This window comes from Salarias fasciatus, chromosome 12, assembly GCF_902148845.1.
Source record: "Salarias fasciatus chromosome 12, fSalaFa1.1, whole genome shotgun sequence".
Classification (NCBI taxonomy): Eukaryota; Metazoa; Chordata; class Actinopteri; order Blenniiformes; family Blenniidae; genus Salarias; species Salarias fasciatus.
Genome location: NC_043756.1, coordinates 6,347,730 through 6,361,067, shown reverse-complemented (window position 1 = coordinate 6,361,067; position 13,338 = coordinate 6,347,730). Strand labels below are relative to the sequence as shown.

At 41.1% G+C, this 13,338-nt stretch overlaps 1 protein-coding gene across 2 annotated transcripts in view; it reads right to left on the bottom strand.

Annotated features, from left to right (window-relative positions):
* rimbp2b (RIMS binding protein 2b) overlaps positions 1-12,629 on the bottom strand; it is a 79,074-nt gene extending 66,445 nt beyond the window's left edge. The window contains exons 1-2 of one of the 2 annotated variants that reach the window (XM_030103890.1): positions 12,546-12,629; positions 12,301-12,432 (exon numbers count right to left, since the gene is read on the bottom strand). In XM_030103890.1, coding sequence (XP_029959750.1) covers positions 12,301-12,432; positions 12,546-12,611 — 198 coding nt within the window. In that variant the 5' untranslated portion in view covers positions 12,612-12,629. Of the gene's footprint in view, positions 1-7,624; positions 7,658-12,300; positions 12,433-12,545 lie in introns of those variants that run through there. The other variant, XM_030103893.1, reaches the window with a different exon arrangement.
* Positions 12,630-13,338: the final 709 nt, after the last annotated feature.

Genomic DNA, 13,338 nt, shown 5'->3' with positions numbered 1-13,338 from the left:
TGGGGCTATTTATAGAGCTGCAATTATTTTCAACGCTCTACAATTTTTGCAGCCTACCCATCTTGTTCAGTCCAAGAGCAAAAAACGCTTACCATGCCATGGAAATTTTATAAGTACAAAGCTCGTGCTTCTTTTGAAAGGCTCCAGTAATTAATAAAACAGTTTAAATTCACTTTTTGACAGCTAAAAGCATCATTTTTAGATGTTTTTGACTACAGCTTTTGAGCCGTACAGCTGAAAAATGGACTAAATTATTAGTCTCTTTCACCACAGGCGAAGCATCAATCAGCGTTTCTTTACACGTGATAATTTTTAGACGCTTCATGTTTTCATCTCTACATTAAGACATTTTTAATTAGGGATAATCCATCTCTGATTATTAAGCTAACGTCAAGCACTGTGCACAAAGTCATGCTGCACCGTGACCGAGGACCGTCGCTGTGTCGTACAGTATATGATGATACATTTGGCTGCGCAGGTATAATGAGCCAGTTCAGGAGTCTGCATGTCATGACGACCTCTTTAATTCATTTTAGTCGAGGCAAAGCTAATTCAATCCGCCTTATTACGACGTCTTCATGCAATTATCTTCATGCCCCCGTTCAATGATGGGCCAGCGTGGAGGCAGCGGATTGGACAGCAAGTTTACTAATCCCCCAGGGAGACATAACGGACAAACATGAGGAATACTCTTCCTTAAATTTAGCCAAGATAAATCACCACAACCTCAAAAAAAAAAAAAAAAAAAAAAAAAAAAAAATACTGTGATGTCAAACCTACTACGCAGTTGAGCTTTTCTTGTAATCTGCTGTGAAATTCTACTTGATCGGGACATTAGAATCAATTACATCCCCACATAAACACAAAGCATTAAGACTGGAGTACATTAGCATCCCATTAGTCATTCTGAACATTTAAAGTGGTGGAAACAGCAAGCAGGCCTTGAACTGATTGGCACGATGCGTCTGTATCATTGCCTGCCAATAATATGTAATGAAAGAATGCGTAATTAACTTTCAACATGGCGAACAATGCATGGAGTAGAAAAACTGCATAAAAACCTGCAAATTGGACAGAATGTTCACGTGCACTATAAATCAGATCAGTGTTTGCATGACTTCAAATAAAACAAATAAAATCGAAAGGTCACGTTCACATAAGTCCATAACATTAAACTCAATATTGTGCTTCTCAAAGATGATCTGAAAGCTGAATAGACAAAAAAAAAGACAAAGTAAGCAAAACCTGGAAGCAGCACGACAGAGGCAGAGATGGAGACTGAGATTGAACCTGGAGAGATAAGCTTTTTTATTACAAAGCAAATCCCGACAAATAATCATCACTGCCCGTGGATTTTGGAAAGATCCACATAATCATCCCCAGCTCCTGCCCTCGAAACAGTCTACCTTTCACAACAAATCCAAACAGCCCTTCACCTCGCTGAGCTCACCACAAGCACTTGAATAAACGTGTTTAATACACAAACCTAATTCCAGTTTGGGGCATTGCCTCAAGCTTTCGTTAAAGCAGGATAAAGTCATTTGCATTTCCTTCAAAAACATAATTTCAACATAATCATGCATGTCAGAAGTTGAACGCTTGACATTTTACCATTTTGTTTAAATATTATCACAATTTTAACAGCAACATGATTTAAACTAGTTGGATTAGAGGCAACAAAATGCTCGAAAAGCAGATGATTCTAGTAAAAACAGCCCAATATTTTCAAACAACTTAGGCAGCTGGTAATGGGTCCGTAACCAAAGCGGGCACAAAGTAGGACTGGGCTCTTAACTAAAGATTAAAAAAGACAAAAAAAAAAGACAATTTTTGAGTTGGGAAGTTTTTCTTGTAGTTTGTTGATAAAAAGCAGATGCCTTTATAAATGCACAGAATGCCACAGCGCAGGAGGCGAGTGACAAAGATCGCTTTCTCAGTAAACGCCTCACGGAGATTGACTTTTATCGTTCCGCACAAGGCAAAACGTTTGCTCTGTAAGTGTGTGACCGCAGTGCTCCTTGTAGTCATGGAAACACGACCATCCACCCTGTTGAGGCTGCGTTCAGTCTCGAGAGAAAAGTCAGGGTGAAAGCATCCGAAAAAAAAGGAATGAAGAGTTTTGATAGAGCGTGCTGTGGAATGTTTTCACACGAAGGTTATTGTTGCTCTCGGCGTTATTTAATGTGTAGAATATTTAATGCACCATTCAAAAGGGTGCTTTTTACTTGTTAAATCCAACTTATTTCAAAGTCAGGAGACTTGAAGGTCTTTCATCTGTTTGCATTCACAGTTTCGCGAATTTAAAACCAACTTTTATGCTCTTAGTATTTTATGGATTTCTTTTTTAATTTCCTGGCGAAGGGCTTACTGCAATGTGTTTGAGATCTACTTCAGATCTGTGAGAAAAATCATAATTATTTTTCCTAAATTTCCCTGTAGTCATATAAAGATTGCATTTCATAGCTCGAGATTCTCTGAGATGTAAAATTCAGCATAGTTTCACCAAATTGCAAAAATCTATGTCCAATAGTTGTGGAACAACTTCAGACGAATTGCAAAAAAATTTGAATATACAATTATCTGAAGTACTTCTAATCAAATTATTCAAAAAAAATCTGGAGAAGTTTCACTGAAAAAGGAACAAGGACAAACTTCAGTGAAATGTTTTGCATTTTCAAGCCTTCAGGCAGCTCAGCAATTACAGCAGAACAACTCAAAACTGTAGCAACACTCCAAGAAATAGACAAAGCCTGTGGACACAATTCATGTTCTGTCCTCAAAGGCACATCAAAGTTGTGCAGAGCGAAAAATAAGTCATATTTGTTTGTATTGTATTTGCGATAGTGTAGAATGATCTCCCTTGCAAAAGAGAAATTAATCTTTCAGGGACTCCTGCTGCAGCAAAGGAGAAAAACCGTGGTCAGATTAATGAAAATATGAAGACAAACAAGATCAGCTTTGTGATACAATGGTGTGGCCTTTGGCATGTTTTTTTTTTAAAAACTATTCTGTCACATAAAGTCGAATTACAAATATAGCATCACCCTTACAAAAAAAAAAAAACAAAACAAAAACAAATACAACGAGATGATATCTTACGGCGTTACACCCAAGAAGTGGTTCCTGTCTGAGTGGACGGCCCTGATCAACTCCGGGAATAATCAATTATGAATGTATCCAGATTCCTGAGGCGATAACAGGCGACTCTCTGTGACCTCCGGCGATGTCAGCCGCCACGACAGCAGTCGCTGAAACTGCCGACACGATGACAGCTGGCACAACATACCGACTTACAATGCACTTAAGCTCCGTGAGCGATGGAGTAACACAATCACGTGCTGCATGTAAACACACACACACACACACACACACACACACACACACACACACACACACACACACACACACACAGATGTAGAGGGACACAACACTCAGATACAACTCATTTTACACAGATGTAAAAACATATGCAAGTGACACGACACAAATAAAACGAACATGTGTCTGGGGCAGATATGCTCAGGAAGATTATAATAAAGCACAAAACAGCTGCATAAATCCAGCATCATGAGGAAATACCCTCAGGACGCACGAGAAACACATGCCTGCTTTGTCATGCAAGCAGCCGTCCAACGATCAGAGCGAGTGGTGTGGTCACCGACAATGATAATGCACTTTCACTCTGCTGTCACAGAGTCTCCGGGAGCCATCTTTACAGAGATTTCCCAGTGAAGATGGTGTTATGTAACAGCAGCCGTGGACCCTGCTGTTCATATCACTAATGCCTCACACTGTGGCAGGGTCACGTGCCTTATCCAGGCCACATCCAGGCGCCAGCAGCAGCAGTGTTCCAGCTGTTACTACAGTCTAGCTTCAGTCACTCAGGACCACGCTGAGCCATGCTCCTCCCGTACGGCTCCGTCCTCCACCGCTCAGCACCTCGCCCCGCTCCTCTCCACCGTTTCTCCCATGTCAGCACGGGGAGCACAACAGCGCCGTCAACCAGGATTGATTTCAGCTATCTGCCAAATTCGATACTTCAGCCAGTATTACTGAACAACAAAAAAGAAAGCTTTTATTATGTCTAACTGCCTGGCGGTTGGCAGATTTTTTTTTTCAAATTTTCATTTGCACCGTGTTCGCATTAAAAGGAATTGTATTTTGTTCTGTCGGTGAGCCGTCATCGTAAAGCCCGGCATAATAAATGATTCCACCACCAAAGAGAGTTGATTTACTCAGTAATTAGAGGAAACAAATATGTGCAGATATCATTACCAGCATTTGCCAAAAGATTTGGGAGGGATTGGCATCGACAATTGTGGCAAAACAAACAAACAAAAAAAAAAAAAACCACAACCAATGACCAGTAGGAGTAGTTGTTTAATTTTACTCCACAGCTCTTTCTAAGTCATTCACTTCTTACAGTTTCTTATTTAACCAGGTTTGCAAAAACATTTTATTTTGTTATTAAAAAAAAATAAATAAATAATCAAACCTCAGTCACTGAAAATGAAAAATAGCAATGCTATGGTTAAAAAAAAATAATAAATCCAGCATCGTAAAACATATTTCATCATGTGAATAATACCCACAGTGTAGGCACAACAGATATATCTAGCAGGATTTTAACTGGGTAGCTTTTCACACAACAAACAGGACTCTCAAGAAAAGTACAAATACATTGTTTGCCCTTAAAATGCTGCCTATTCTGTCTACATCCGAGGTGCTGGTCATGATACCAGCATCGCGGCACAAAGTCCAAGAAAGATCAACACAGAAAGAATTTTGGTTCAAGATTGTGCAGATATACTTGACAGCAAGCACTCAGTCACACTTACAAGCAAATTAAATATCTTGTGGCGATCAGACAACAGTGCATTATCACCCACAATCCCACAATCGACCATTTCAGCATGCTTTCGCTCCGTGGTTTGGTTGTACAAATAACACCGTTCAAAAGTGAATTACACAACATACCACACTGCTATTAAACAAACAACAAGACCTTCTACTCACTGCTTCAGCAACTTTCTGTTCTTCACCAACCTTTACATTTATATACCAAGTCAAAGTTTTTGCACAATCAAGCAGCATTCAGCAGGAAATGAAACATATTTCTATAAAGAGGCAGCAGTGGGAGTGGTTTTGGTATTTGGCATTTGACAATAATTACTTAGTCAAATCAACTTATCCTGATGGATGACATTTGTTAACTGAAAAAAAAATCAGTGAAGCAGTCTGAATGTTATCTATCCATCCATTAATTCATTCCTTGATATTGCGTCATCCACCTCAGGGTCGCGGGAGCCGATCCCAGCTGGCTGAGGGCAAAGGCAGGGGACACTTTAGACATGTCACCTGTCTATCACAGGGCAAACACAGAGAGACAGCCAGTCTCTCGCTCTCTCACTCACACACACTCAAACCTACCGCAATCAATCCAAAACTCATCTTTTTGGACAGCTGAAGGAAACCGGAGTCCCCAGCGAGAACATGCAAACCCTAACCCTAACCCCAACCCTCGGCCCTGAAGCCCGATGCGGACTCAGACTATAGCCTTCTTGTTATGGGATGAGAGCGCAAACCACCACAACACAGTGTGGCCCAGTTTGACTGACATGCTCGGTAAATATTGGACAGAACTGTGTCATAGCAAATTTATTCCGTCCATCCATCATCTTTTATATCAGCATTAAACAGATTACTGTGAAGGGGAGCTGGAGCTAATTCCAGCCAACAAGGGGAAAGCGACTGGATGCTACCTGAGCAGCGTGTAAGTCTGTCACAGGGCTGGCATGGGGAGACACTCCAACAGTCTCACACACACATATATACAATTCAAACTCTTCAGTTAACAACAGAGGCTTGTTTTTGGATTATGAGAAACCGTCAGACACACACTCCCCACAGAAAGGCTCGAATCTGGCAGCAAACCTGACTCTTCTCTGTGAGTTGATAGTGCTAACCACTTCAACACAGCCCATGTTTTAAAATCATAAGGAACCCCGCCCCCCCCCCTAAAAAAGCTTCTTTTTTTTTCACACCATTTTTTAAAGTTCTGGTTTGCTCGCGTCTCCTCAGGCTGCAGGAGTGAATGTCAAGTAGTTCTCATTTTCTATTTCAATGCAGCCAAGAATCTAAATGACTAAACTCACACTGCCATCTATTTTGGCACTGATCCAGGGCTGGGTTTTAAAAATGTTTATCAGTATTGCTACTCTCTCAATGACACCCCTGCATCCCCCCCCCCCCCCCCCCCCGGATCCTTCCTCTGCTATCTAGCATCGCCCTGCCACCTCCTCTTTTGCAATCAACTCTCTGTGGAGCAAACAAATTTGGGTTAGAAATATGAATGCGTGTCTCCTGTGCATAGTGAAGATAAAAGTCGCCCGCTGGCAACTCAGGGATAACCAGCGAAATGATGAATGGCCGTGCCTGCTTGTCAAGGTGGGCAGGAGGAGCTAAAGTATGAATGGGAGTTTGGCGTCAGAGTGTTCTCTCATGTGTGAGCCCAGACTGACAGTCCTAATTATGGAAGCTCTTCAAATGATTGACCTTGGGAGTCAGCAGAGACAGCCTTACCTGGGCGTATACACACACGCATAGATGCACACACAACATATTTTTTTCCCCATAGTAAAAAATAAATAAATAAAAAAATCGCTGTCCATTAATCCTGCTGCTACCTGCTCTCACGACTGCCACCTATAGGACTGTGTGTCAATGGAAACTGAGCTCTGAAGCCTTTGGCACAATATCTAAAAAAAAAACACTTAAATCCAACACATGGTGTCATGCACACACCCACAAAAGGTCACCTTTCAGTTAGTGGGGAAAAAAACACAACAATCATAGCATGTCAGCTGTTAGCATGTCAACTGTGATCACAGTCTATCATGTTAAACACCACCAGTGGATAATCTGTTTGATTAAAATCCACTTCGAGCAAATTCATCAGATTCACAACATCGGTCCTCATCAATTAGCCTCTGTGTCTCCAGCTGACTGACGGTGCAGCGTACGCCTTTCCTCAACCTAAAACTAATGCTCCTCCCCAGCATGTACAATGTACAGAACATATGATCTGACAGTCATGACAGTGACAGCCGGAACCAACGTCAATCCCCAAAATCATGTTAAATCACGCACACACTATGAACAAGGTCTTGCCACTACATTTTAGCTGAAGTGTTCTTCAAACACCCGATAGGATGTTTCCTTCTTCTTTATTTTTTTACATCATGACAAGAGACTGAAACAACATAAAAATATGTCACAGAATCCTTACTGCATGCAAATGATGTCTAATGTCCTCTAGCTCTTCTCTCGCTGTCAGAGCTGCACTCCTGTGTCAAAACATGAAGATGCATCTGTGAAGAAATGCTTGCAAGGGTAAAGGGCTGCGAGAGTGAGGCAGGCAGCTGAGTGCATTTCAATTTCCTTTGCCGCTACGACTGGGAAGACACTAAGACATGTTGTGATCATCCTTATCCCTCTAGCAGCAGCAGCAGCAGCAGCAGCAGCAGCAGCAGCACCGGAGAGGACCTGCAGCAGAGTCGGTTCAACAATCCCCAGCTCAGAAAAACACACACGCCTTGACAGCAGACGGCAGACGGTACACTACCTTAGCAGAAAGGAGCGATGGAATGGCAGGTGTTTCCTGTTGTTTCAGTTTAAGAGAAAAGCAACCGGCAGCAGGCAGGCAGGACCTGGACGATGGTTATGGCAGCTATGTAGCATAAAATGGTTCATCAGTGCTCGGCAGAAAGAGGCACAGCTAGGCAGCGCAAAGAGAGAGAGAGAGAGAGAGAGAGAGAGAGAGAGAGAGGGACAGAGAGAGAGAGGAGGAGAGAGAGCGACAGAAAGAGAGAGAGGGAGAGAGGGATGGCTAGCGAGCATCATTCAGCTCACACTATCGTGGCTGTGCAGCAGAGCACACACATCAACACGCCCCCTTTCCCTCTCGCTCGCTCTCTCTCTCTCTCTCTCTCTCTCTCACTCTCTCTTTCTCACACACACACACACACACACACACACACAAACACACACACACGCTTAGTCACACAGACACAAGCACGCAGGAGTGCAGAGGCAGTGCAGTGCGCAGCAGCACCGAGCAGCGCTCCCTCTCCAGGATGTCTTTGGTCCTCTTTAATCAGAACTGGTCAGTCTCTGTTCTATTCGCAGCAGTCACACACAATCCTGTCAGTCTGCACTCCCAGCAACGCACTCCATCCTTCTGCCGGCTCACCTCACCACCACTGATGAGCAGCCATGATTGAGACTGGCAAGGTCATGCGAGGTGCTACGTTATCCCCCTCAGATTATGCTCCTTGTTTTGTTGCAGTACCTCTCAGCTATTTTTGTTTTTTTCTGACTGGCTTTTACTTTCTTCGGCAAGCTGACACAGGGACTCTGCCGTGCCTCGTCACGGGTCATTATGCCACAGAGGCTCAGCTTGACAAGCCCTCACTCACTGAACAGTGGAGCAGACCAATCAGCTATCACAAACAGCAGAAACTCCGTTACTATCCAATCACAGATCAGGAAATCAAGTGCAGAAGGGTATTAAAGGGGATTATTTGGGCCATCCTGGGTTTTTTTTTTTTTTTTTTCCCCACTACAGGGAAATGTGGAAGAGAGCTGCACAGCGTGTGCAATGTGGCTGCCCTCTGTGGCCGACAGCGGCGGTGCCGCTCAGCTGTGGGAAAAGGAAAAAGAGGAGGAGCAGGGCCCAAAACAGATATGCTTTCCTCAGCCTGGATGCCTAGCAACCACAGCAGCTCTTTACCTCTGTTTCAAGCCTTCCCTCCCCCCTTCCCTCCAGCGGGACCCTTTCTGCAATCCCAACTGAGAGCTTACAGTGCACAGCAGCTGTTAAAGACTCAAGGCAAAGGGAATTCACACATGACTGCTGTCAAACGCTCCCGTCCATGTCCTCTACCTGCTGTGTAAACACTAATTGCGGAGGTGCTGAACTCTGACAGCGGGCAGAAGGTGATGTTTTCACGATCACTGGCTCCGGGCAGCATCGCTAAAGCATTCATCCTCTCATCTCCTGGGCCTGATTTGTTCAGGTTAGGATTGCACTTTGGCTGCAATATACTTCACTGTGTTATGATTTCAGTTTATTCCCTGATAGCTCTTTGTTAAAAAAAAAATTATAATAACAAATGCACCTCGATAATAACAGTAAACAATTGATTGTGCAACTGTAACAAGTGTTTCATATGAACACAGGTTAGGAGTGTTCAAGGGAAAACCGTTTTTACCATCATTGCCAAACTATACACCAAAGAAGAAATCATGTTTTTTTTTTAAGATCATTTCTTATTTTTGGTTAAGAAGAACCTCTCCCCAACAGAGAGAACAGTTTTAATACATTGACAGTGTTCTCAAGAACTACATCCAGTGATCTATTAGTATGTTTTCTATTATCAGTTGAACAATACCTCAGCTCCCTTTGAAACGTTGATCCTAATCAGCTTAAAGAAGTTATTTTCTGTGGCAAAAGCTTGATTAATATTCTTTAAAATAAAAGTAAAAGACAATTAGCTGGTACTTCTACACAATCATTTGTGAAGAAGTACCAGCCAATTATTTTTTCATCAAAATCAAAGTTATACTAATCTTGAAATGTGTATTAGATGTAGCATTTACTGTAACTTTCTATTTGTATTTTCATAGCTTTATTTAATTTTTACTGTAAGCTCTGCTCATTTTTATTAGTTTCTTTTTTAATGCTCAAAATAAGTTACTTTTCAAAAAAAAAAATTTCTTGGTATTTTCCATAAATTCAGATTCAACATTCCAAATTGTCTGAAAAATGTATGGAAGACATGAAGTCACCAGAAGAATACTGATAAATAACAGATAAATAATCAAATAAAAACCAAATGAAACAATGCAGAGAAAAGAGCTCTGAGAACAAAATCATTTGTGACACAATCCACTCTCAATGATATTTTTATTCTAGCTGACAAATGTTCTTTCAGTTCTATTTTTAGTTTTTTCATTAGCATTCACCAACTATACTCATCTTGATTGGAACTAGTCGATTATAATCCTCATTTTAAGCCATAATAATGCCGTCTGTGTTCTCAGAGCAGGGTTGTCAATTTTAATGAAAACGTCTGGTAAAAAAAACAGTGAAATGTCCAAAAGACTTCCCCTATAGCTGCATTATGCATATTTTTTAACCTCACCCTGACAACGTAGCTGATCTAGTTTGTTATTGACGAGGCGGCTCACTTTCATGGCAACATCACCAACGTCTCAGGTCATATCTCAGTGTTTTGTTATGTCCATTACTCTTACAAAGTTTGCTTGAAAAAAAAAACAAAAAACATTGTTTTCCTGCTCGGTGGTTTGGTGTGCCAGATTGGAGTATCTTGATTTGGCCCACAGGCCTTATGTTTGACTCTCCTGTTCTAAAGACGAATGCATTCTGCCTCAAGAACACCTGATTATGCTGACTTTCTGGTTTATGTTTCATGTTCCTGTGTCTACCCTGAAGATTTTCCAGCCACCCCACACTTTGAAAAGAGCCAATACTTCAGGTGTAAAAATCAATCTCAAATGAGAAAAGAAAAGAAAAGAAACACCATGAAATTATTAGCCATCGGTGACAAACTGCAAATTAAAATATCTGGGATCAGGGGTCGACTTCAGTCGTGCGGACAGAGCACCAACGCTGCTGCACGTCTTGTGTTAGTTTATTTCATTCTCTAAATAATGAGTCAGCGGGACGTCTGCCTACCTCTGAACGTTAACGGGAACCAAACCTGTGCAGACAGCTGTCAAAGGACGTCAGAAGGCAGAACAGGAGCTCCAGGCCTGCCTCAACCAAGCTGACTGAGACGGGGTTGGAGGTGTGAACAACTGTTTTGACATCCCCTTTAGTGAAGGCTTTCGGATATTAACAGCAACAAAAAACTGTGCTGTACAAAGAAATAATAATAATTAAAAAAAAAAAAACAACAACAACAAGGGACTAGACCCTTGATTATTGATGCAGTCAGACGATATTTACAGAGGAAAACATTTAATTAGGATAACTGGTGAGTTAGAGGACAGAGTAGAGGGCAGGTGTGTTTCCCTCCACGTTTCAAAGGGCGCCGTAATTTACAGTCCGGGTTGTTAAAGACCAGTAGCATTGACTTCAATTGTGCTGAAATTGCTTGGCCAGCAGGTTTTGCTCTGCCTCCTGCTGTTTGCCTGCACACTCTGCTGTCTACAAGCCTCCACTGAGCACTTCTGCACCTCCTTCACCTACGACTTATCATTATCCAAATAACAGCTATTTGTGATCAAGGCAAATCTTGTGGAATTTTACACATTTAGCTCTCAGTGGACTGTATCGTAAGAGGTTTTTGACAGGCAATGAGATTTCCTCTGCAGGTGGCACAAAGAGTTTTTCATTCTCGTTTCTTATTATCAATACCTGGAAGTGACTGCCCCCACAGCGAACATTTGATCAGCCAAGCAGGTCAGTTTAGTGATGTAACTCACGTCTTACCGCATTGCTCTTCTGGGATTATTTCATTTTGCATCCTTCACCTGTTCAATGCAGAAATCAACTTTGCATCGTCTCACTTCTGCATCGTTCACTTGTGTAACTCCATCTGAGTTTGAAAAAGATAATTAGCAAGCGTGTTGCATATCAAAGTACCTCTAGTAGTAGTAGAAATACTTCCAGTCGCTCAATACCACAATCTTTAGATTTGGAAAAAGTATCAATGCTACTTGACCTTTCAGCTTCAATTTCATTTGAGCATCGCTGTTTCAATCTGAGCTCATATTACATGAACAATGTTCGTTGCCACTTTTAAAATTGTTCAATAAATAAGATGGAAAGTCCAAAGATACAAAAATAAATAGTTTCTGGAGATGTATAGCCAGATGAGCTCTACTTTGCAGGATGGTGAAAGTGTTGTTGAAAATGTTGTTTATTTTGAGCTTTATTTACTGAAATGCACATTACATAATAGTGTGTTGGGTAATCTTTTTTTTATAAATGAGCAAATGCCACTTACAGTAGCTACAGTATTTTAGCATATTTTTTGTTTTGTATATATACAAATATCAAAGGAAAACACACTCATCGAGCAGTGCATATGGTTGAATGTATTAATAGTGAGCCTGGGTGGCAGTGAAGGGTCCTGGCTGAAGTTTGCAGGCAGAGGTCAGATTATGGCTGCAGGCATGCATGAGTGCTGAGCCTGCCAGTGCTCACACTCTGTTAAATCCCACAATTTTTTTTTTAATCAAAATGTGAAAAAAACATTATAACAAGCTCACCTTATCTTGGCTTCTTGTCCGGTTGTTCTTCTTTGCTGTGGCTAGTCTTTGTCTCTGGTTCCACACTACTTCCCTTTGAGACTGTCTCAGGAGTTTCTCCACTTTGCAAGTCTTCTGACAACCCATTGTCCCCTGGCACAGAAAAAAAAAAAAAAAAAAAAAAAAACAGATATCAAGTTAAGTCATGCACCAGTCACATCCCATCTCAGTGATAGATGTGATGTTAGCTACAAGCAGTAACCTACCATGACAGAACAGTTTGCATGCTTCCCCAAATGCCAGTCATGGTCAGCAGTGCCGGGTGATGTCATAACTCCAGCATGTTCAGATTATGAATATCTGTATTCAGCAGAGTTACATAATAATGGATGTTGGATTATTGTCAGTGCACACAGAAAAGAGAAAAACAGCACAGCTGCCACAGGAAAAAAAAACATTAAAATACAAAAGCCTGTATAACTGCATTTAAGTGAATTAAAAACTGGAGAACACTGCTTCCGATTCATCTTCACAGGTTAAATTTGTGTTTCCTGAATTATATTCTGTTAGTGGCATCACAGGAATACAGTAGGCAAAGGTGAAGCTTAAAACAAGGTTTAATTTTGGATTTTTAAAGCCATACATTTTACAACTGCAGGGTTTGAACAAATGGAGCATTTATTTGCCAAATTGGAGTAAATCTATAAAGTGAAGTGAAGACTTTTTTAAACAACTCTCAGATTTGTTGATAAATTTTTTTTTTGAGCCCAACCACAAAAAAACCAGAGTAAAGTTTTTGCACCTTTTCTGATCACCAATCCATCTCCACAATTTGAAAAAAACATACAAACATTTAATGCACACTGTTAAAAGAAATTTTAAAAAAAAAAACTTACTCAGGATTATCAACCCAAAGTACAATCACTGGTGGACTACAAAAGTCTCTGAGGATTGAAATCTAAATGAAAAGCAGATTCCAGAAAGGAACTGTCATTTCCTATTTTACAGCACACTGGGAATATCTGTAGTAAGATTTAATCACTTTTAGCCATACAGCTG